This window comes from Bubalus kerabau, chromosome 17, assembly GCF_029407905.1.
Source record: "Bubalus kerabau isolate K-KA32 ecotype Philippines breed swamp buffalo chromosome 17, PCC_UOA_SB_1v2, whole genome shotgun sequence".
Lineage (NCBI taxonomy): Eukaryota > Metazoa > Chordata > Mammalia > Artiodactyla > Bovidae > Bubalus > Bubalus kerabau.
Window position 1 is genome coordinate 68,305,102 of NC_073640.1, and position 24,269 is coordinate 68,329,370.

At 47.2% G+C, this 24,269-nt stretch overlaps 2 protein-coding genes and 1 pseudogene across 5 annotated transcripts; all 3 read left to right on the forward strand.

The window, feature by feature from the left end:
- Window positions 1–5,959: 5,959 nt before the first annotated feature.
- Window positions 5,960–11,050, forward strand: LOC129632260 (zinc finger and SCAN domain-containing protein 5C-like). 4 transcript variants are annotated; one of them, XM_055553767.1, is made up of 5 exons: window positions 5,960–6,074; window positions 6,791–7,297; window positions 7,577–7,783; window positions 8,911–9,061; window positions 9,424–11,050. In XM_055553767.1, exons 3-5 carry the CDS (start codon window positions 7,631–7,633, stop codon window positions 10,146–10,148), a joined length of 1,029 nt encoding a protein of 342 aa, XP_055409742.1. In that variant the 5' UTR covers window positions 5,960–6,074; window positions 6,791–7,297; window positions 7,577–7,630; the 3' UTR covers window positions 10,149–11,050. The 4 variants fall into 4 exon arrangements, 3 of the variants coding, with proteins under 3 accessions (XP_055409742.1, XP_055409744.1, XP_055409743.1); XM_055553769.1 differs by having other exon boundaries at window positions 8,911–8,950; XM_055553768.1 differs by having other exon boundaries at window positions 6,003–6,081.
- A 5,896-nt stretch (window positions 11,051–16,946) lies between these two features.
- On the forward strand, window positions 16,947–18,879 carry LOC129632295 (protein FAM32A-like; annotated as a pseudogene).
- A 1,415-nt stretch (window positions 18,880–20,294) lies between these two features.
- LOC129630767 (zinc finger and SCAN domain-containing protein 5B-like) lies at window positions 20,295–23,797 on the forward strand. The gene is made up of 4 exons (XM_055551256.1): window positions 20,295–20,672; window positions 20,962–21,168; window positions 22,108–22,261; window positions 22,635–23,797. Exons 1-4 carry the CDS (start codon window positions 20,295–20,297, stop codon window positions 23,279–23,281), a joined length of 1,386 nt encoding a protein of 461 aa, XP_055407231.1. The 3' UTR covers window positions 23,282–23,797.
- Window positions 23,798–24,269: the final 472 nt, after the last annotated feature.

Sequence of the window (24,269 nt, forward strand, 5' to 3'; positions counted from 1 at the left end):
AGCTTTGGTGTGGTGCAGACACTGGTGATTCTGATAACAGTGGTCTAGGACTATTCCATGACCCCACAAAAAATGTACATTCTTTAGCCATAGTGACTGAGGAATTTACTAGCAAAATGTTGAGCACATGCTTCTAGAAGCCCATGACAATTCACCCCTATGTAAAGGGATTTCCTCTACCTTTCTTCAGCAATGTATTCACTGTTCAGAAGAATGGGGGCAAAAGATAAATGAACAGGACTAGTTTCATTTTATTCCACCCTTCCATCTCCTCTACATTCCTCATCCCAATACCCAATACCATTCCCTCACTGCTACACTCTTTCATATTGAATGGACCTTAGTCCATCCATCATTCTTCTGACATCCACCTTTTCAGGAAAAAAATGTTGAAATGTCTGAAAGGCTCCCTAGATTTTGATTTCTGTAGTCTGGGACTATGTTGTTCTTTGCTGTACTTTCAAGAAATTTACAGTGTGTGAGACTCCTCAAATGGATATGAACAGCAATGCCAGGTTTTATATTATTCAGTCAAGACAAGCCACCAGGCAAGGCTCTCAGTCATTCTTCTGGGGAAAAAAAATACGAGGAAGCCTATTTAAACACTGAATTCCATGTAGTATAGTGACGTTGGAAATGTTAAGCACAGATTGTCCACCCAAAACATGTCCTTGCTGTCACTAGGGTATTTATTAGCTCCAAGGAAGGGACGCACAAAAGGATCCAAAGAGAATCAAGTTCCTGATCACATACTTGTTATGGTCATGAAACACACAACATACAATTTTGACTCTTTTATAAAGTGTACGATCTTCTTCCACCGAGTTTGGTCACAATTTTGTGCAGCTGTCAATGTTGTCTACTTCCAACTCTTTTCATCACCCCAAGAACAAAATGTGAATCATGAAAAGTCCCTCCCCATTCTCTGCCCACCTCCTCCCTTACCCTTGTCAATCCATTCATCTACTTCTTGCATCTATGGGTTCAGTTCAGTTCAGTTCAGTTGCTCAGTCGTGTCCGACTCTTTGAGACCCCATGAAAGGCAGCACGTCAAGCCACCCTGTCCATCGCCAACTCCCGGAGTTTACTCAAACTCATGTCTATTGAGTCAGAGATGCCATCCAACCATCTCATCCTCTGTCGTCCCCTTCCCCTCCTGCCTTCAATCTTTCCCAGCATCAGGCTCTTTTCAAATGAGTCAGTTCTTTGCATCAGGTGGCCAAAGTATTGGAGTTTCAGCTTCAGCGTCAGTCCTTCCAATAAATATTCAGGACTCATTTCCTTAAGAATGGACTGGTTGGATCTCCTTGCAGTACAAAGGACACCCTAGAGTTTTCTCCAACACCAAGGTTAAAATGCATCAGTTTTTTGCCTCTCAGCTTTCTTTAAGTCTAACTCTCACATCCATACACGACTACTGGAAAAACCATAGCTTTGACTAGCTGGACCTTTGTTGGCTAAGTAATGTCTCTGTTTTTTAATATGCTGTCTAGGTTGGTCATAACTTTTCTTCCAAGGAGCCAGAGTCTTTTAATTTCATGGCTGCAGTCACCATCTGCAGTGATTTTGGAGCCCTACCGCCACCCCTGAAAATAAATTCTCTCACTGTTTCCACTGTTTCCTCATCTATTTGCCATGAAAGGATGGGACCGGATGCCATGATCTTAGTTTTCTGAATGCTGAGTTTTAAGCCAAATTTTTAACCCTTCTCCTTCACTTTTATCAGGAGACTCTTTGGTTCTTCTTCACTTTCTGCCATAAGGACGGTGTCATCTGCGTGTCTGTGGTTATTGATATTTCTCCTGCAAATCTTGATTCCAGCTTGTGTTTCATCCAGCCCAGCTTTTCTCATGATGTACTCTGCATATAAGTTACATAAGCAGGGTGACAATATACAGCCTTGACGTACTCCTTTCCGATTTGGAATCAGTCCTTTGTTCCAAGTCCAGTTCTAACTGTTGCTTCCTGACCTGCATACAGATTTCTCAGGAAGCAGCTCAGGAAGTCTGGTATTCCTGTCCAACAATTTTCCACAGTTTCTTGTGATCCACACAGTCAAAGGCTTTGGCATAGTCAATAAAGCAGAAGTAGATGTTTCTCTGGAATGCTCTTGCTTTTTCAATGATCCAATTGATGTTGGAAATTTGATCTCTGGTTCCTCTGCCTTTTCTAAATCCAGCTTGAACATCTGAGAGTTCATGGTTGATGTACTGTTGAAGAGTGCTTGGAGAATTTTGAGCATTATTTAGCTAGCGTGTGAGATGAGTGCAATTGTGCAGTAGTTTGAGCATTCTATGGCATTGAAATGGAAACTGAACTTTTCCAGTCCTGTGGCCACTGCTGAGTTTTCCAAATTTCTTGACTTATTGAATGCAACACTTTCACAGCATCATGCCTGAGGATTTGAAATAGCTCACCTGGAATTCCATCACCTCCACTAGGTTTGTTCATAGTGATTCTTCCTCAGGCCCACTTGACTTCACATTCCAGGATGTCTGGCTCTAGGTGAGTGATCACACCTTCGGGATTATCTGGGTCGTGAAGATCTTTTTTGTACGGTTCTTCTGTGTATTCTTGCCATCTCTTGTTAATATCTTCTGCTTCTCTTGGGTCCATACCATTTGTGTCCTGTATTGTCCCCATCCTTGCATGAAATCTTCCCTTGGCAAATCCAAATCCTTTCTCACACCCTCGGAGGGCAGTGCTCCTCACACTCTCTACCTTCTCCTCCACTCCCCAGCCACCTTGCACACCTGACCATACCAAGCCCAACTGGTTTTGCAGTCTAGTTTTAGGGTTTTCTTCCACTGTCTGGAAAGTCCTTCCCCCGACACGCTCAGGCTATCTTCAGATCTCAACACAATCAGTGGTTCTTTGGAGACGGACAGGCCTGGCTGTTGCTTTATCGCCCGGCATCTCACTCCATCACTACGATTCCTCAATAGGAGTTTCTCAGCCTCGGTATGTATTTTCTCTTTTAAATCCATTAATTCTGGCTGTGCTGGGTCTTTGTTGCTGCTCCTGACGCAGGGCTCCTCTCTAGTCGCGGGCACAGGCTTCTCACTGCAGTGAGCTCTCTCGTGGGGAGCCCGGGCTCTCGGGGCTCTGGGCTTCAGTAGTGGCGGCTCCCAGGCTCGGTGCTTGTGTTGCGCGGCCTTAGTTGCTCCTGAGCACTGGGAGGCCTCCATAGTGATTTAGTGACAGATTCTGTGTATTTTTTTTGTTCTGTTTTTGGCCAAGCAGGGAGGCAAGTGCGATCTCAGTTCCCAGAGCGCGGAAGGAAACCACGCCGCCTGTAGCGGGAGCGCCAAGTATCACCCGCTGGACCGCTAAGTCTCAACCGTGGGACCGCTCGGGAAATCCCTCGGTTTCCTTTTGGATTTGATTGATTTTGGACTTTGGGGACTGCATTTTGGGGTGAACGGCTTGGTTTCAATGATCTCGTGAATTTTCGGTCTCACTGCCTGGAGGGTTCGACGGAGTTAGAGACATGGTGGTGGGAGCCAGATCGGTTTGACTCCTCTCGTCTTTTCTGTTCTTGTGAGAAAAGTCTCCAAACGCTTTTCTAAAATCAGCTGATGAGCTAAGGTGAGAGAAGACCTGATTTCTAATAGCCTTTCTGAAGAGTTGAAGTTGTACACCAATAGGAAAAAGGAATGACACCTATTACTTTCGGAAGCCTTCCTTTTTCTAAACACCTCGGGAAGAAATCCCCAAACAAGTATGGAGTGAGTGAATCTATCTCAGCATAATAACAGCCATGAGGGCAAAACCACGGCTATCACCTATTCCCTGCAGAAAAGTCTTAGAAACTATGCAGACACTCTTTGACAGAAATGTGTTTATTTGAAATTTAAATTCTACTGGACAACCTGGCCTCTGTGCCAGGAGCATGCAGTTTTACAGTGAAGTCCCGCCTAATAGGAAGGCAGTCAACAGTAGGCTCAGTTTCATGATGAAGTACTGATAACTAATGAGACATGCTTTCAGTAGAAGAATAACAAAAGAAAGCAAAAACGGATTGAAACAGGCTATACTAAAGTAGAACACAAAATCCAAAGGGAACGATAAGCCATCACTCAAATATCCTCCTCATTCATGTAAATGGAAGCCCCTGGACCCAAAATCCTCCGAAGCTCTGCCCATGTTATCCACCCTTTGTGTTACAGAAGTGACAAATCATTGTGAATTTCCTTCTTGGAGCAGAAAGGACTTGGACCCGAGGGCAGATTCCTGGGCCAGTGGTTCCGAATGGGTTTCCTGGTGGGATTTGAGACACCCCAGGGAGCAGAAGGCAGGTGACACTCGGGGCACATGTAGGGCTCGAGCCCAGAGTGTGACCACTGAGGTTCCCACTGTGGTCAAAAGCTTTTTCACAGTGCTCTCAGCAGAAAGGCTTCTCTTGGGTGTGGGTCCTCTGGTGAGCATGCAGCGTAGAGTCGTGGGGGAACTTCTTGGGGCAGAGATGGCAGCTGTAGGGCTTCTTGCCCACGTGGGTCTCCTGGCGAACACACAGGTCCGGAGGCTGCATGAACCATTGGACATTGATGTTGCTTTTTTCTCTTTGTAATTTAAAGGGCCCTCTCTCTTTAATGCAGTTCCAGAATAAGGGCCCATTACTTTGATAAGCACGGGCTCAGCAGAAGACTCAAAAGGATGTGTGTAAAAGAATGTTTCCAAAGGCTTCAGAGATGACTGCAACTCTGCTTCCTGCTTCCCTTGGACAAAACTCCATCTCCTGGGTGGGGCGGCTACCTGGTCCAGCTGACTTTAGGAATGTCATAGTGCTCCGTGAGCGTGTCCAGGTGTCTGTTGAAGTCCTCCACTCTCTGCTTGTGGGTTTTGGATGCTTTCTTCAGGATCCTCTCCATTTGTCGCTTCTCCTGCACCTTTTCAAAGGCCACCTGGGCTGGGGTCCGCTTGTCGAGGTGGCGCCTCACCTCCTCCTGGTTCTTGTGGATTCTTCCCATCGTTTCCAGGAGTTTTGCAGCAGCAGCAGCAGCAGCAGCAGGATGGCTAGATTAAATACAGGTTCACCACTGTAATTTAAATTTCAAATAAACAAACACATTTCTATTAAACAGCTGTGTGTTTTCTCTTCTAAGACTTTGCTACAGGTAGGTGATAGTCATGGTTTTGTCTATGTGGCCATTAGTATGTTGAGATATGTTCCCTTTCTACACGTTTGGATAGTGCTTCCTTAGGTATTTAGAAAAAGAAGGCTTCTTAAATTGATAAGTGTCATTCTTTTCCCTTGCTGCTGCTAACTGCTGCTAAGTCACTCCAGTCGTGTCTGAAATTGTGCGACCCCATAGATGGCCGCCCACCAGGCTCCCCTGTCCCTGGGATTCTCCAGGCAAGAACACTGGAGTGGGTTGCCATTTCCTTCTCCAATGCATGAAAGGGAAATGTGAAAGTGAACTCGCACAGTCATGTCCGACTCATAGCGACCCCATGGACTGTAGCCCTCCAGGCTCCTCCATCCATGGGATTTTCCTGGCAAGAGCACTGGAGTGTGGCGCCATTGACTTCTCATCTTTTCCCTACTGGTGTACAACCTCTGGTTTCTGTGATGCCTCTCTGAAATGGTTTCTTACAGTTGATCTCATCAGCTGATTTTAGACAAAATCTTTGATGACTTATTTCATGAGAAAGAAACAAGATTAGGCAACCCAATTTGATTACAACCATCGGATTACAATTATTGGACTGCCTCACAGTCTCCAAGCAGAAAAAATTTATTAGATCAGGAAAATCAATCTGTTTCCCCAAGAAATGCCATCCATGAAGTCTACAGTAAACAAAATAAATTAGAGAAAGTTTACTGCCAAACCAATATCGTGGCCTCTTTAATGGTTCTTCCTGTTGGAGTCTCCACAGGAAATGGAGTCTACCCAGATTATCCGAAGTGGTTCCTTCCATGCCCTTTATCGAATCACTGGGATGATGAGGTTATGGCCAGAAATTCCTGGAGATTCACCCAACTCTCTATAAATACAGACATTTCAGCTCCAGACACACTTTGAGAGCCAGTGCCTGACCTGAGGAGGCTGAAGGCAAGGGACCTGGAAGGGGTAAGCGGTGAGTGGGCACGTCCAAGGAGGATGGCTAGAAATCAGGACACACGGGTGGGTTTCAGAAAGGTCTCACTTTCTGTTCATCCTACATTAGCTAGGAGACCTTGTGACAGGAGATCTTACTCTAACCCCACGTTAACAACGGTTAATCCAGGTCTTCTGCGAGGGGAGAAGAATGTTTCCACTAATGTTGCTTTGAGGTGGCTCGTTTTCTTCAAGGGTTTCTGAGCGGCACCCTATGGCCTTTTAAAAACTACATATATGTTTATTATTAGTTTTAAGTTTTTTAATTCCTTCATTTTGGCTGGGCTGGGTCTTCTTTGCTGTGAGGGCTTTCTCTAGCCGTAGCTAGTGGGGACTACTCTCTAGCTGAGGGGTATGGGCTTCTCATTGTGGTGGCTTCTCCCGTGGGAGAGCTGGGAGTCTACAGCTCGGGTTCAGTAGTTGCCCCTCTCAGGCTCAAGAGTTGTGGTGCACAGGCTTCGAGGCAGGCGGGGTCTTCCCATATCAGGGATCAAACCCATGTCCCCCTGCATTGGCAGGCAGATTCCTAGCCACTGGACCACCAAGGAAGCCCTATGGTCATTTCAGACCAGACAGTTTTATGAAATATTGAATGAGTCGGGGAATGGTGTTCAATATTGGGATGTAGGGGAGACAGAAGGGTGGGAAAAAATGAAACCCATTTGTTTCTCTTTTTTTTGTCTCCCTAGACTGCTAACCAGTGACTTTAATGCTGAGGAAAAGCAGAGGAAATCCATTTCCATAGGCGTCAACTGGGCACCCACTTCTAGAAGCATTTGCTCAGAGTCCTACTGGAAATTTCCTCCATCAATATGGCTGAGGACCAGCCATTTTTTCAGGGTTCTGGACACATGACAGACAGCCCTGGGGCAGAGTCACCGGCATCCGTGCCACCCCAAGACACACTCATGGAAGACTCAGACTGTGACCAGGAAACCTGGCACGTCCGGTTCAGAACATTTAGCAGCTCAGAGGAGTCCGACCCCGTCGAGGATCTGAGGAGACTCCGTGAACTCTGCCATCTGTGGCTGAGGCCAGATCTTCACACCAAGGAGCAGATGATGGACAGGCTGGTGCTGGAGCAGTTCATGATCTGCATGCCCCTGGAGTGCCAGGTCCTGCTCAAAGAAAGTGGGGTGCAGAGTTGCAAAGCCCTGGAGGACGTGCTGAGAAATAAGCAGAAACCCAAGTAGTGGGTGAGTAGGACCTTAGTGATGGGTGTGGGAGGAGGAGACACGTGCAAGCTGCAGGGATCACAAGATAGGACCTGCGGGTTTGGCTCTGTATCAGTGGTTCCCAAACAGGTGAGAGAAGTTCACAATTGGGCAATTTGGGAGATACTTCTGACTGTCTCAACTCGAAGGATGTAGATCTTTTACACCAAACGGGAGCTTCTATTGTCAATGCCATTGGATGCCTGAAAGCTACATTCCAGGCCTTATACAGACTGATCTTGATGATTTCTCCCCTCACAGACCATAGTCTGCATACAAGGGCAGAAATATCTTGTACATGATCCCGATATTGAGATGGTTGAAGCCAAGGCCGGTGACATGGACGATGAGAGAGACCCGTGGGAGGAGCCCCAAACCCCCGTTAGGGTCATATCTCCAGAGGATAGCCAGGAAGGAAGCCAAGAGCTGCAGAATCTGCCAGGACCCACGAACCTGTCTAGGGAGCAGGTGAGAGCCTGTAAGCAGGTAGAAGAGAGGCAGGTTGGTGTGGCTGCTGGAGTAATGGGGAGATTTGGCAAAGAACAGGAATGGACCCAATGCTTCCAGGAATTCCCATGGATGCATTCAGTTCCTAGGCTTTTTTTTTCTAATCAGTGTGATAAAGAAGATAATCCATCTCTGTCCCTCTGCTATGAAAGCTTCTAGTCTTAGAACTGGGGAGAAGGGAATCCTGTCTTCCTTATATGATGCTAGGTTCAATTTGCTGCAGGTAAATGCACTGACAGCTGATTTACCCAAGGCCACTTTGCCCAAGAACACGTCATATTTCAGAATATGATCATTCCTTGCAACTGATGGAGTGACTCGAAATTGGACTCATTTTGCCCCCCAGTAGACATTGGGCTTCCCTGGTGGTTCATATGGTGAAGAATCTGCCGACAATTCAGGATACCTGGGTTCTATGCCTGGGTCAGGAAGATCCCCTGGAGAAGAGAATGGCTACCCACTCTAGTGTTCTTGCCTGGAGAATCCCATGAACAGAGGAATCTGGCAGCTATAGTCCATGGGTTTGCAGAGAGTCAGACACGACTGAGCGACTAACACTTTCCCTTTCAGACATTGAAGAATGAATGGAAGGCAGTTGATTTGTTCAAATAAGGTTGGGTATAGGCAGCGGATGCTATTGACTTGCATGGAGTAGAGACCAAGAATACTGGTCATCAGCTTCCTATGTACTGGGTAACCACCATCACAAAGTTGCATCCAGGCAAAGTCTCCAACAGTGATGGAGTCAAGAGAGCTGGACCTAGAGTTCTTTACTTCCAGAGTCAGGGGCAGGCAGGAATGGGTATGATTTGGAGAGACCTATGCATAGAGAAGTCAGAGTGCCAACTGTGATGTCCTGATTTGATTGCAATATACGGTCTGAATAGATCCAGGACAGTCTGAGTTTCAGCAGATGATTATCAATCAGGGTGATGGGGTGGACCACATGAAGTCAGGGCATATCCCCTACAATGACATGAAGAAAGTTGGAGTCTTAGATCAAGATACGAGGGAGATGGGGAAACAGGAAACAGTTTTCCATGGACTAAGGTAAATGGCTTTGACTCTGCTTGTTTGTCCCTTGTCAGGACCAGAGAGCTCTCTCACCAGAGACTGTTCCTGAAACAGGTGAGCTGGAAGGTCAGACGCCCAGGGAGAACTTGGAGAAGGACCTGCTGGAAGACAGGGGAGAGACAAAAACCCTTCAATCTCAAGAACCTGAACTGCTGAAGGGTCCTGGTGAGTATTCAAAACCGTGGAATTCAGCAGAGTTAGTGACTCCCTCCTATGGTGGCATGGGGCTGGGTAGCCAGCATCACCATCCTTGGATGGGTGGGTGGAGATCATTGTCCAGTGCCAACCTTCTCCATCATCAACGTTCCAGTGTCCCACAGTCCAAGCTCTTAGCTTGGTTGCTTGATGGGAACTTCTCAGCCAACATCAGAGTTCCAGTGAGGCCAGCCACACAGAAAATGCTCCTTGCTAAATGTGGTGCTGAATTTCTTTCAGCAGATTCTGGGAGCATAGAGAGAGAGAAGAATCCTCAAGAAGAAACTGATATTTAAAATGTGTCTCCTGAACCCTTTCTTCCTGTGTTCCAGAGGGAGACGTTTCCACTATGAGTGGATCCAGACGAGGTCCTCTAAAGAATCGCAGACATGTCAAAAGGAAATGGGACCGCAGTCCGACTTGCCAAGACGTGCGTCAAGAAGCAGCCATGTGTTTGGACAAAGGAGAGTTCTCAGGACAGCTTGGGTCCCGTTCTGTTGGTTCATCTGGGACCGTGGGACCCACCAGTCTTCCTGAGGGACCAGAAACCCTGGGACAGCACCCTCTGAATGCAGGGTGTGCAAAAAGAGCTTTCCTTATCAATCTCGGCTTACCCTGCACCAGAGGACACACACAGCAGAGAGGCCCATTCAATGCGACATCTGTGCCAAAGGGTTCATACAACTTTCAGATCTGCGGGTTCACGAGCGGATCCACACTGGTGAGAAGCCCTACAGCTGTGATCTCTGCCTCAAGAAGTTCACCCAGGACTCCACCCTGCGCGCTCACAAGAGGACCCACACCCAGGAGAAGCCTTTCTGCTGTGAGCAGTGTGACAGAGCTTTCGGCCACCGAGGGAACCTCAACGTTCACCGACGCACCCACTCTGGGCTCAAGCCCTACGTGTGCCCCGAGTGTCACACAGCCTTCCATCAGCTGGGGACTTTCAGACGCCACCAGAAAATCCATTCCAGATGACTGGCTCAGGACCCTGCCCTCAAGTCCCAGAAGGAAATTCGGGATTATTTGTCAGTTATGTGATACAAAGAAAGGGTGACATTTGAAGAACTTACGATCATACTGGAACCCGATGGGGTTCCATTCACTTGAATTTGGTGAATATTTGAGTGACGACTTATCTTTCCCTTCAGATTTTGTTCTCTACTTTAGTGTAGCCTGTGTTTGTGATAAGTTTCATCTTTGTGTTGTTCTTCTTCAGTGAATGCAGGTCTCATTAGTTTTCAGTACTTCTTCGTGAAATTGAGGTCACTGCTGATTGTCCCCCCCTCCATTAGGGAAGATTTAATTGTACAGTAGGATGCTCTTAGCAGAGTGGCCAGATGAAAAATAGGATCACCAGTGAAATTTAAATTTCAAATAAACAAAGACATTTCTGTCAAATAAGTGTCCTGTGTATTTCCCCTTTCTAGATTTTTTCTTGTTATTTTATATTTTAACTTTACAGTATGTATTGGTTTTGCCATATATCAACATGAATCCACCACAGGTATACACGTTGTCCCATCCTGAACCCTCTTCCCTCCTCCTTCACTGTACCATCCCTCTGGGTCATCCCAGTGCACCAGCCCCAAGCATCCACTATCATGCATCAAACCTGGACTGGCTACTTTTTCATATATGATATTATACATGTTTCAATGCCATTCTCCCAAATCATCCCACCCCATCCCCAAGGTTTTTTTTATATGGAGTAGGTGATAGCTGCGGTTTGTTACATGCCCATTATTATGTGGAGATATCATCCCTCTGTAAGGCTTCCCCAGTGACTCAGCGGTAAAGAATCTGCCTGCAGCACAGAAGACCCAGGTTCGATCCCTTCATCAGGAAGATCCCCTGGAGAAGGGAATGGCAACCCACTCCAGAATTCTTGCCTGGAGAATCCCATGGACAGAGGAGCCTGGCAGGCTATGGTCTGTTGGGTTGCAACGAGTTGGACACGACTGAGGTGACTAAGCACCCACTCGCGCATTTAAAGTACCTGTATTCTTTTGGAATTATGAACTGTTAGGTAATGTAGTATTAATGCCCATTTGAACATTGAGATTCTAGGGTGTCTCAGCTAGAAAAGATTCTTCAAGGTAGCACTCTTTCATCCCACTTGACTGTCCTCCAGCAGAAATGAAGAGAGGTCATTTGGAGCAGAATGGAGTAAATAAAAGTATTTCTTTTCAAAGAATCAGCATTTTCTTCTATTAATTAGCCTGGGAATTTGCTGGGGGAGGCAAACTCAAGGATGATATTGTAATAGATATTGGTGTCTGGCTGCTCCACTTAAAAGCCAATGCAGAGGCCAGGTTGGGGGGAAGGAATGTTAGCTTTATTCTGGATGCCAGCAACTGTTGAAAGTGAAATTGAAGTCGCTCAGTCATGTCCAACTCTTTGCGACCCCGTGGACTGTAGCCTACCAGGGTCCTCCGCCCATGGCATTTTCCTGGCAAGAGTACTGGACTCGGTTGCCATTTCCTTATCTAACAACTGTGGAGGCGGGGCAGACGTCTGTCCAATGGCTGACTCCCCCCACCTCCCACCCCAGACAATTAATGAGCAACAGCTTTTATAGATGGAGGGCGGGGGCTACAGGCAGAAACAACGCAGTCAGCTCTGACAATCATCTTGAAACTGGTCATCACTGGTCTGATCAGTGTGATCTTGATTGTTGTCAATACAGTTAACCTTCAGGTCCAGGGTACATTTGTTTTCATTTCTTGGGTCAATTCTCAGAATTGTGTCTGCTTCTCTCATGGTTTCCCAGGAGGCTCAGTGGTAAAGAATCCGCCTGCCAAATCAGGAGACGTGATTTTGCTCCCTCGGTGGGGAAGATCCCCGAGAGAAGAGAATGGCAACTCACTGCAGTATTCTTGCCTGGAGAATCCCAAGGACGGAGGAACCTGGTTGGCTACAGTCCGTGGGGTCACAAAGAGCCACTTCACTTTCTTTCACTTTGCAACTCCATGCACTGCAGCACTCCAGGCTTCCCTGTCTTTCACTGTCTCCCAGGAGTTTGCTAGAACTCGTGTCCATTGAGTCAGTGATGCCATCCAACCATCTCATCCTCTGTTGCCTCCTTCTATCTCAAAGGATGTTAACTTACAGGCCCAAGATGGAAGCAACTAATTCAAAGAAGCAATATAGAATATAAAGCCTGGGTCTCTTCAGAAACAGGGGTATTAGAACCATTATCGAAGAATCAACACAAGAAATTAATACAATGAAATATGAATAAGACTTCAAAACACAGACCCAGTTAAGTACTAGTTAAGAAAAGTGAATAACAGGGCTTCCCCGGGGGCTCGGAGGTAAAGGCTGTGCCTGCCAATGAGAGGACACGAGTTCCATCCCTGACCCGAGAAGGTCCCAGGGCTCAGGAGCAACTAAGGCCATGCGACACAACCGCCGAGCCTGGGAGCCGCCACTCCTGAAGCCCAGAGCCCCGAGAGCCCGGGCTCCACACAAGAGAGGTCACTGCAGTGAGAAGCCTGTGCCCCACGACTGGAGAGGAGCCCTGCGCCCTGAGCAGCAACAAAGACCCAGCACAGCCAAAAATGAATGGATTTAAAAATAAAATACATACCGACGCTGAGAAACTGCTATTGAGGAAACGTGGTGATGGAGTGAGATGCCGGGTGATAAAGCAACAGCCAGGCCTGTCCATCTCCAAAGAACCACTGATTGTGTGGAGATCTGAAGACAGCCTGAGGGTGTCGGGGGAAGGACTTTCCAGACAGCAGAGTAAAACCCCACAAACTAGACCGCAAAGCCAGTTGGGCTTGGTGTGCTCAGGTGTGCCAGGGGGCTGGGGTTGGAGGAGAGGTAGAGAGTGTCAGGAGTTGTGCCCTCTGAGGGTGTGAGAAAGGATTTGGATTTGCCAAGGGAAGATTTCATGCAAGGATGGGCACAATAAAGGACAGAAATGGTATGGACCCAAGAGAAGCAGAAGATATTAAGAAGAGGTGCCAAGAATACACAGAACTACACTAAAAAGATCTTCATGACCCAGATAATCCCGAAGGTGTGATAACTCACCTAGAGCCAGACATCCTGAAATGTGAAGTCAAGTGGGCCTTAGGAAGAATCACTATGAACAAAGCTAGTGGACGTGATGGAATTCCAGTTGAGCTATTTCAAATCCTCAGACATGATTTTGTGAAAGTGTTGCCCTCAGTGAGTCAGCAAGTTTGGAAAACTCAGCAGTGGCCACAGGACTGGAAAAGGTCAGTTATCATTCCAATCCCAAAGAAAGGCAATGCCAAAGAATGTTAAAACTACTGCACAATTGCACTCATCTCACATGCTGGCAAAATAATGCTCAAAATTCTCCAAGCTGGTCTTCAACAGTACATGAACCATGAACTTTCAGATGTTCAAGCTGGATTTAAAAAAGGCAGAGGAACCAGAGATCAAATTGCCAACATCAATTGGATCATTGAAAAAGCAAGAGCGTTCCAGAGAAATATCTACTTCTGCTTTATTGACTATGCCAAAGCCTTTGTCCGTGTGGATCAGAAGAAACTGTGAAAAATTGTTAGACAGGAATACCAGACTTCCTGAGCTGCCTCCTGAGAAATCTGTATGCAGGTCAGGAAGCAACAGTTAGAACTGGACTTGGAACAATGGACTGATTCCACATTGGGAAAGGAGTACATCAAGACTGTATACTGTCACCCTGCTTATGTAACTTATATGCAGAGTACATCATGAGACAAGCTGGGCTGGATGAAACACAAGCTGGAATCAAGATTTGCAGGAGAAATATCAATAACCTCAGATACACAGATGACACGACACTTTTGGCAGAAAGCAAAGAAGAACCAAGGAGTCCCTTGATGAAAGTGAAAGATGAGAGTGGAAAAGTTGGCTTAAAATTCAACATTCGGGAAACTAAGATCATGGCATCCAGTCCCATCCCTTCATGGCAAATAGATGGGGAAACAGTGGAAACAGTGAGATAATTTATTTTTGGGGCGGGGGAGCTCCAAACTCACTGCAGATGGTGACTACAGCCATGAAATTAAGACTCTTGCTCCCTGGAAAGAAGTTATGACCAATCTCGACAGTGCAGTAAAAAACAGAGACATTACTTGGCCAACAAAGGTCCAGCTAGTCAAAGCTATGGTTTTTCCAGTAGTCATGTATGGATGTGAGAGTTGGACTTAAAGAAAGCTGAGAGGCAAGAAACTGATGCTTTTGAACCTTGGTGTTGGGGAAGACTCTTGAGTGTCCTTTGGGCTGCAAGGGGATCCAACCAGTCCATCTTAAAGGAAATCAGTCCTGAATATCATTGGAAAATATTTCAGCTGAAGCTGAAACTCCAATTCTTTGGCCACCTGATGCAAAGAACTGACTCATTTGAAAAGAGCCTGATGCTGGGAAAGATGGAAGGCAGGAGGGGAAGGGGATGACAGAGGATGAGATGGTTGGATCGCATCTCTGACTCAATGGATGTGAGTTTGAGTAAACTCCGGGAGCTGCTGATGGACAGGGTGGCCTGACGTGCTGCATTTCATGCCGTCTCAAAGAGTTGGACACGACTGAGCGACTGAACTGAACTGACCTGAACTGAACCCATAGATGCAAGAAGTAGATGAACGGATTGCCAAGGGTAAGGGGGGAAGTGGGCAGAGAATGGGGAGGGACTTTTCATGATTCACATTTTGTTCTTGGGGTGATGAGAAAGCTTGGAAGTAGACAACATTGACAGCTGCACAACATTGTGAACGAACTTGATGGAACAAGATCCTACACTTTAGAAAAGAGTCAAAATTGTATGTTGTGTGTTTCATGACCATAACAAGTATGTGATCAGGAACTTGATTCTCTTTGGATCCTTTTGTGTGTCCCTTCCTTGGAGCAAATAAATAGCCTGGTGACAGCAAGTAAATGTTTTGTGTGGACAATCTGTGCTTAATGTTTCCAACGTCACTATACTACATAGAATTCAGTGTTTAAATAAGCTTCCTCGTATTTTTTTTCCCCAGAAGAATCATGACGGAGAGCCTTGCCTGGTGGCTTGTCTTGACCGAATCATATAAAACCTGTCATTGCGGTTCATGTCCATTTGAGGAGTCTCACACACTGTAAATTTCTTGAAAGTACAGCAAAGGACAACATAGTCCCAGATGACAGAATCAAAATCTAGGGAGCCGTTCAGACATTTCAACCTTTTTTTCCCATAAAGGTGGATGTCAGAAGAATGATGGATGGACTAAGGTCCATTCAATATGAAAGATTGTACCAGTGAGAGAATGGTATTGGGTATTGGGGTGAGGAATATAGAGGAGATGGAAGGGTAGAATAAAATGGAACTAGTTCTGTTCATTTATCTTTTGCCCCCATTCTTCTGAACAGTGAATACATTGCTGATGAAAGGTAGAGGAAAACCCTTTACATAGGGGTGAATTTGTCATGGGCTTCTAGAAGCATGTGCTCAACATTTTGCTAGTAAATTCCTCAGTCACTATGGCTAAAGAATGTACATTTTTTGTGGGGTCATGGAATAGTCCTAGACAGGCTGTAATCAGAACCTCTGGTGTCTGTGCCGCACCAGAGTGTACTTACTGAAAAGCCAGACTGTGACCCCAAAAGTGGCACGTTCCCTGCAGAACATTCCAGATTCAGACTTCGTCCGAGATCTTTACATGTGGAATTTTAAAAAGGGTTGTTTAGTCGCTGAGTTGTGTCCGACTCTGCTATTCCATGGCCCACCAGGTTCTTCTGTCCATCGAATTTTCCAGGCAAGATTACTGCAGTGTGTTGTCCATTTCCTTCTGCGAGAGATCTTCCGAACCCAGAGAGTGAACCCATGTCTTCTGCATTGGCAGGTAGATTCTTTACCACTGAGCCACCAGGGACGCATAGGCGAACCAAACTGGTTAAAATTTTCAGATACCTATGCTTTGACTCCTTCCAACTCTCCAGGTAAATGAGAAAAGTATTTGCTAGATCAGGAAAACCAATCTTACCTCCAAAAAGTGCACGGGCTTCCCTGGTGGTACGAGACAGCAAAAGAGACACTGATGTATAGATCAGTCTTATGGACTCTGTGGGAGAGGGAGAGGGTGGGGAGATTTGGGAGAATGGCATTGAAACATGTATAATATCATGTATGAAACGAGTCACCAGTTCAGGTTCGATGCACGATACTGGATGCTTGGGGCTGGTGCACTGGGATGACTCAGAGGGAGGGTGTGGGGAGGAAGGAGGGAGGAGGGTTCGGGATGGGGAACACAGGTATACCTGTGTTGGATTCATTTCGATATTTGGCAAAACTAATACAATATTGTAAAGTTTAAAAATAAAATAAAATTAAACTAGAAAAAAAAATAAATTAAAAAAAAAAAAAAAAAAAAGAATCTGCCTGCAATGCGGGAGACCTGGCTTCACTCCCTGGGTTGGGAAGATCCCTCGAAGAAGGGAACGGCTACCCACTCCAGTCTTCTGGTCCGGAGAATTCCATGGACTGTATATCCATGGGGTCACAAAGGCTCGGACAGCTAAAAGATTTTCACTTTACTTCTTTCCCAGCTGAGCCACAAGGGAAGCCCAAGAACACTGGAGTGGGTAGCCTATCCCTTCTCCAGCAGATCTTCCTGACCCAGGAATTACTCTAGCATCTCCTGCATTGCAGGAGGATTCTTTACCCCCTGACCTATCAGAGAAGTCTACCACAAAACCAATATGGAGGCCTCTTTGATATACTGTGTTTTTTTTCTGGTGGAGTGTCCGTGTGAAACTGGATCCATGGATAAATTGGATTATCTAAAATGAGGTCATATAAATGACTTGACCCGCCCTTACACAATCACTGTGCTGATGGGGTAACAAGCAGGGACCCTTGCCATTTCCCCCGTCTCTATAAATAGAGAGTTTCAGCCCCAGACACACCTTGATAGCCAGTCACTGACTTGAGGAGGCTTAGGGCAAGAGGGCTCAATGGAGGTAAGTGATGAGTGAGAACGTCTAAGGAGAAGGTTTGGGAATCAGTACAGAAGGAGGTGGTGGGTTTCAGAAGGCTGGGTTTTCTACTCACCTTGCATCAGCTCAAAGGCCTTGTGAAAGCAGTGGATCTCCCTTAAACTCCACATTAACTACGGTTGGGTGCTGAGCTCTCTGTGAGGGGGAAACACGGACTTGAAACATGTAAATGGAACTTTGGAAATATAGTGGAACACGGATTCTTCTCTTGCAGAAAAGACATTTAAATAAGAGGTCTTTCAGGTTCCCCCTCCTGCCTCCATCTGATTTATAGGTTTATACATCACCCTGATTTATAGGTGTTGCCAGCCTCCATGCTATGGTGTGGTGTGCTGCATTTCTTCCTCAAGGCTTTCTGAACCTTGGCCCCCTGGGCTAAGCAGACATGTTCGTCTGTGTTCATTTGTGTTAACACGCACAGAGAGACCCTCTCAGATCTACAATACAGAACGATATTGTCCCAATTTCCATTTGAGAAACCTGATGCCCCCTGACTTTTGTCCATTTAGAAATCCGAATCCAAAGATGGGCAGCATGAACGCCTACGAGCAGGTCCAAAAGGGACCCCGGAAGCTGCAAGGAGTCACCGAACTTGGCGTGACCAAGCGGAAGGAGAAAAAGGACAGAGACAAGGCAAAACTCCTGGAAACGATGGGAAAAATCCAGAAGAACCAGGAGGAGGAGCTGAGGCGCCACCTCGACAAGCACACTCCAGCCTAGGTGGCCTTTGAGAAGGTGCAGGAGAAGCACAAATGGAGAGGATGCTGAAGAAAGCATCCAAAACTCACTAGCAGAGAGTGGAGGACTTCAACAGACACCTGGACACGCTCACGGAGCACTATGACATTCCTAAAGTCAGCTGGACCAAGTAGCCGCCCCACCCAGGAGATGGAGTATTGTCCAGGGGAAGCAGGAAGCAGAGTTGGGGTCATCTCTGGAGCCTTTGGAAACATTCTTTTACACATATTCTGTGAGTCTTCTGCTGAGCCCGTGCTTATCAAAGTAATGGGCCTTTATTCTGGAAGCGCATTAAACAGAGACGGCCCTTTAAATTACAAAGAGAAAAAAGCAACTTCCATGTCCAGTGGTTCATGCAGCCTCGGGACCTGTGTGTTCACCAGGAGACCCACTGGGGGAAAAGCCCTACGGCTGCGATCTCTGCCCCTAGAAGTTCCCTCACAATGCCACGCTTCACGGTTACCAGAGGACCCACACCCAAGAGAAGCCTTTCTGCTGTGAGCACTGTGAAAAAGCTTTCGACCACAGTGGGAACCTCAGTGGACACACTCTGGGCTCGAGCCCTACATGTGCCCCGAGTGTCACCGGTCTTCTGCTTCCTGAGGTCTGTCAAATCCCACCAGGAAACCCATTCCGAACCACTGGCCCAGGACCCTGCCCTCGGGCCAAGTCCTTTCTGCTTCAAGAAGGAAATTCACAATGATTTGTCACTTCTGTAACACAAAGGGTGGATGACATGGGAAGAGCTTCGGAGGATATTGGGTCCAGGGGGTTCCATTTACATGAATGAGGAGGATATTTGAGTGATGGCTTATTGTTCCCTTTGGATTTTGTTTTCTACTTCAGTGTACCCTGTTTCAAAAAGCTTTTACTTTCTTTTGTTATTCTTTTACTGAAAGCATGTCTCATTGGTTATCACTATTTCATCATGAAACTGAGCCTACTGTTGACTGCCTTCCTGTTAGGCAGGACTTCTCTGTAAACCTGCAGGACCTGGCAAAGAGGCCAAGGTCTCCAGTGGAATTTAAATTTCAAATAAACACATTTCTGTCAAATGTGTCTCATAGTTTCTAAGACTTTTCTACAGGGAATAGGTGATGGCCGTGGTTTTGCCTACATGGCTGTTATGCTGAGGTAGATTCACTCACTCCATACTTGTTCAGGTATTTCTTCCCGACTTGTTTCGAAAAAGGAAGGCTTCTGAAAGTGATAGGGGTCATTCTTCTTTCCTATTGGTGTGCAACTTCTACTCTTCAAAAAGGCTACTTAGAAATCGGGTCTGCTCACACCTTAGCTCATCAGCTGATTTTAGAAAAGCCTTTGAAGACTTATCTCACAAGAACAGAAAAGATGAGAGGAGTCAAACCGATCTGGTTCCCACCACCATGTCTCTGACACTGTCAAACCCTCCAGGCAGTGAGACCAAAAATTCACGAGATCATTGAAACCAGTCCGTTCACCCCAAAGTGCAGTCCCCAAAGTCCAAAATCAATGAAATCCAAAAGGAAATGGAGGGATTTCCTGCGCGGTCCAGCCGGTGAGACTTAGCGCTCCCGCTGCAGGCGCCGTGGTTTCCTTCCGCGGTCTGGGAACTGAGACCGCACCTGCCTCCCTGCTTGGTCAAAAACGGAACAAACAAAATACACAGAACCTGTCGCTAAATCACTATGGAGGCCTCTTTAGCAAATCGTGGTTCTCCTGAGCGAGTTTCCGTGGGCAATCGAATCTCTGTGATTAAGTAAAGAAGGATTATCTAGAACGTTTCGCCCCGCCCTCACCGAATCCATGCGCCGATCGGGTAACAGGCCGAGAGGGCCGGCGTTTCTCCAGCGCGAAAGAGAGACGTGTCTCCGCCAGCCGAGTTGGAGAGCGAGTCCCCAACTGAGGAGGACCGAGGCGAGAAGGCTTCAAGGAGGTAATTGATGGGAAGTGTCTAAAGAGAACGCTAGAGAGTCAGGGCCCGTGGAAGTGGGCTTCAGTAAGTCCTGGCTTTCTGTTCCCCTTGCATTCGCTCAGAGACCGTGTGAAATCCACCGATCTGCCTCCGGCCACACATAAACCGTGGTTCATTTGTGGAATCTTCTGTGAGATGAGATTGTTTCCACACTCCATGGTGGCCTGTGGGGTGGTTCATTTTTTCAACAAGGGCTTTTAAGCACCGCCCTGTGGACAGTTGTGACCACACAGTTTCTTGTAGTATAAGATGGATGGCGGAGGAGGAAGAGAATGGATTCTTGTCCCTGGTGTGAAATTCTGAGGCGGGAATACTGCCCAGTATTGGGATGAGGGATGGTAGGGTGGATGAAAATAAAACTAATTGGCTGCATTCTTTTTTCTTTTTTGCCCCCTATTTCTGAACACTGAATCTATTCCTGAGGAAAAGCAAGAGGAAATTCCTTTCGATCGGGGTCAGTTGGGCACCAACTTCTAGAAGCATTTGCCCAGAGTCCTACTGAAAAGCTCTACAGTCGGTATGGCTGAGAACCAGACAAGGGGTCGTGGCCCCGTCGCGGACAGCCCCGGAGCAGAGTCGCCGGCGTCTGCGCCAGGCCAAGACACCCGAAGGGAAAACCGCGACTCAGACCTGGAAGAGTTGCGCGTTCGCTTCAGAACGTTTAGCAGCTCGGACGAATCCGACCCCATCAAGGCTCTGAGGAGGCTCTGTGAACTCTGCGGGCTGTGGCTGAGGCCGGATCTTCACACCAAGGAGGAGATGGTGGACAGGCTGGTGCTGGAGCAGTTCGTGATGTGCATGCCGCCTGAGATCCAGGTCTTAGTCAAAAGTAGTGGTGCCGAGACTTGTAAGGATCTGGAGGAGGTGCTGATAAAGAAGAAGAAACTGACGAAATGGGTGAGTAGGACCCTAGTGACCCTGTGAGACAGGGAACGGTGGGATGAGGGGCTGGGAGCTGGGAGATGAAGCAGAAGGATCAGAGGGCTTGGCTCTAAATCAGGGATTCCCAGAGGGGTGAGCACTTGCCTGTGGCATCACTGGAGATGTTTCTGTTGATCCTCACTTGGAGGGTGTTGGTCTTTCAAATGTCATTCCCAGGAGGTGGGCTCCTAGGGTGGGATACGCAATGAATACCTTTTTGGATCTTGTGAAGGGAGACTGATCCTATCTGAATTTTTCCTCACAGGCTGTAGTGCGTGTCCAAGGCGAGGATGTTTTGATGCCCGTCTCGGGTGTTGAGATGTTAGGATCTGAGGTCAGTGAGGGGCACAGTGAGGGAGACCGAGCCAGGGAGCCCCAGCCTACAGTCAGTGTCATCCCTCCAGACGAGGGCCAGCAGGAAAGCCAAGATGGGCAGCATCTGCCAGGAGCCAAGGACCTGTCGAGGGGGCAGGTGAGTGTGATGTCCTGACCTCCAGTCTGGGAGCAGGTAGAAGGGGGTCGGGTGGGGGTGGCTGCGGAAGTAATTGGGAGAACTGGGCAAAGGACAGGAATGGACCCTCTGCCTCCAGGAATTCCCATGGATGCATTCCGTTCCCGGCTGTTTTCCATCCAGTGTGAGAATGAAGACAATCCATGTTTCATAGTCCTTCACCATGAAAGTTTGTGGCCCTAAGCATGAGGGCAGAGGAGTCCTGTTTCCACAGGATGGTGCTGGTTCAGTTCATCAGGCATAAGTGCACTCACAGCGGTTTCACCCATGATGGATTTCATCAGAGGCACTTAATATTGGGGGATATTGTAAACACCTTGAATTGCATAGCAAGTTCCCCGTTGGAGTCATTTTTCCCCTCAGATATTGGAGTATGTCTGGAGAGAGTGGATTTTTTTGAAATGTGAATCGGGGGAGGAGATGCTACTGATTTCTCATGAATAGAGCTATATAGTATAAAACAGAGCTATATAGTATAACAGCTATACTGCTTATCATCTTATTATACCCCAGGCCACCTTCCATGATGAAGAGAAATCCAGGCAAGGTATCAACAAGTGGTGAAGTCAGGAGCCCTAGAGCCAGAATCCTCTACTTTCAGATTCAGGGCCTGGAGACTGTGAGATGAGGTGGAGAGATAGGTGCAAAGATAATTGGCAGTGCCAGCTGTGAAGTCTGGACTTGTTTGCCAGAGGTGGTCGGTATAGATCAAGGACAGACATGGGAATCAGAAGAGGATTGCCAATCAGGGTGATGGGAAGCAGTCAGGGCATCTCCCCCAAACTGATATTCAGAAAGCTGGAGTGTGAGATCAGGGTACGAGGCAGGTGGGGAAAGAGGAGACAGAGCTTTCGTGGGCTAAGGCAGTGGGATTGACTCTGCTTGGTTGCCCCTTGTCAGGACCAGAAAGCTCTCCCGCCAGAGACCATTCCTGAAACAGGTGAACTGCAGGGTCAGACGCCCTCCAAGGAGAACTTGGAGAAGGACCTGCGGGAAGACAGAGGAGTGACAAGAACCCTTTTGTCTCAAGAGCCTGAACTTCTGCAGAATCGTGGTGAGTATTAAAAACTTGGAGACCACAGGAGGTACTGACTGCCTCCATTCATGTCCAGGAAGGGGTACCCAGCATTTCCATCCCTTGTTGTTGTGGGGTAGGAGTTGGTTCCCCAATGCCAACCTTCTCCATCGTCAACATTCCAGAGTGTTTCATCAGCTAGACTCTTAGGTAGTTTGGTTGCTAGGAAGTCTGTAGCCAAGATTATGGATGGTTCCAATGAGGCCGGCACCATGGAAAATGCTCCTTGATAAATATGGTGCTGAATCTCTTCTTTCAGCAGATTCTGGGAGGGCAGAGAGAGAGGAGAGTGTCCCCTGGAAGGAAGTCATACTTCAAAGGTGGCTCTGAACCCTTTCCTCTTGTGTTCCAGAGAGAGATGTTTTCACTCCGAGTGGATCCAGACGAGGTCCTCTGAAGAATCGCAGACATGTGAAAAGGAAGCGGGAGAGCAGTCCCACTTGCCAAGACGTGGGTCAAGAGGCAGCCACGTGTCTGGACCAAGGAGAGTTCTCAGGACAGCTTGGGTCCCATTCCTTTGGTGCATTTGGCACCATTCGACCCACCAGTCTTCCTGAGGGAGCAGAAACCCCGGGACGGGCACCATCTGAATGCAGGGTGTGCAAAAAGAGCTTTCCTTATCAATCTCAGCTTACCCTGCACCAGAGGACACACACAGGACAGAGGCCCTTTCAATGTGACGTCTGTGCCAAAGGGTTCATACAGCCTTCAGACCTGCGGGTTCACCAGCGGATCCACACTGGCGAGAAGCCCTACAGCTGTGATCTCTGCCTCAAGAAGTTCACCCACGACTCCACGCTGCGCACTCACAAGAGGACCCACACCCAGGAGAAGCCTTTCCGCTGTGAGCACTATGACAGAGCTTTCGGCCACCGAGGGAACCTCAACGTTCACCTACGCACCCACTCTGGGCTCAAGCCCTACGTGTGCCCCGAGTGTCACACAGCCTTCCGTCAGCTGGGGACTTTCAAACGCCACCGGAAAATCCATTCCAGATGACTGGCTCAGGACCCTGCCCTCAGGTCCAGGTCTTTTCTGTTTTAATGAGAAAATTGAGAATGATTTGTCACCTGTGTGATACAAAGTGTGGATGACAGGGGAAGGGCTTAGGAGGATAGTGGAACCCAGTGGGGTTCCACTCGCGTAAATTAGGATATTTGTGTGAATTAGGATACTTGAGTGATGACATTTTTCCCTTTGGATTTTGTTTTCTACTTTGCTATAGACTATAGTTTTCTTTTTCATTTGTGTATTTTCAGTTGGAGGAGAATTGCCTTACGATGTTAGACTCTGGTTTTCTTACATGTTTTCGCTTTGTGTTGTTCTTGTTCTTCCAATGAAGCTGTGTCTCACTGGTTATCAGTACCTCATCATCAGAGTGAGGCTACTGCTGATTGCCTTCTTGTCAGGTGTGCTTTCCTTTTAAAATAGGATGCTCCTAGCAGGATGGCTAGATTAAATACAGGATCACCAATGAAATTTAAATTTCAAATAAACAAACACATTTCTATCAAAGAGCTGTGTGTTTTCTCTTCTAAGACTTTGCTACAGGTAGGTGATAGCCATAGTTTTTTCAATGTGGCCATTATTATGTTGAGATATGTTCCCCTTATACTAGTTTGGATACTGCTTCCTTAGGTATTTAGAAACAGAAGGCTTCTTAAATTGATAAGTGTCATTCTTTTCCCCTCCTGCTGCTGCTGCTGCTAAGTCCCTTCAGTCGTGTCCAACTCTGTGCAATCCCATAGACGGCAGCCCACCAGGCTCCCCCATCCCTGGGATTCTCCAGGCAAGAACACTGGAGTGGGTTGCCATTTCCTTCTCCAATGCATGAAAGGGAAAAGTGGGAGTGAAGTCGCTTGGTAGTGTCTGACTCTTAGCGACCCCATGGACTGTAGCCCACCAGGCTCCTCCATCCATGGGATTTTCCAGGCAAGAGTACTGGAGTGGGGTGCCATTGCCTTCTTCTCTTTTTCCCTGCTTGTGT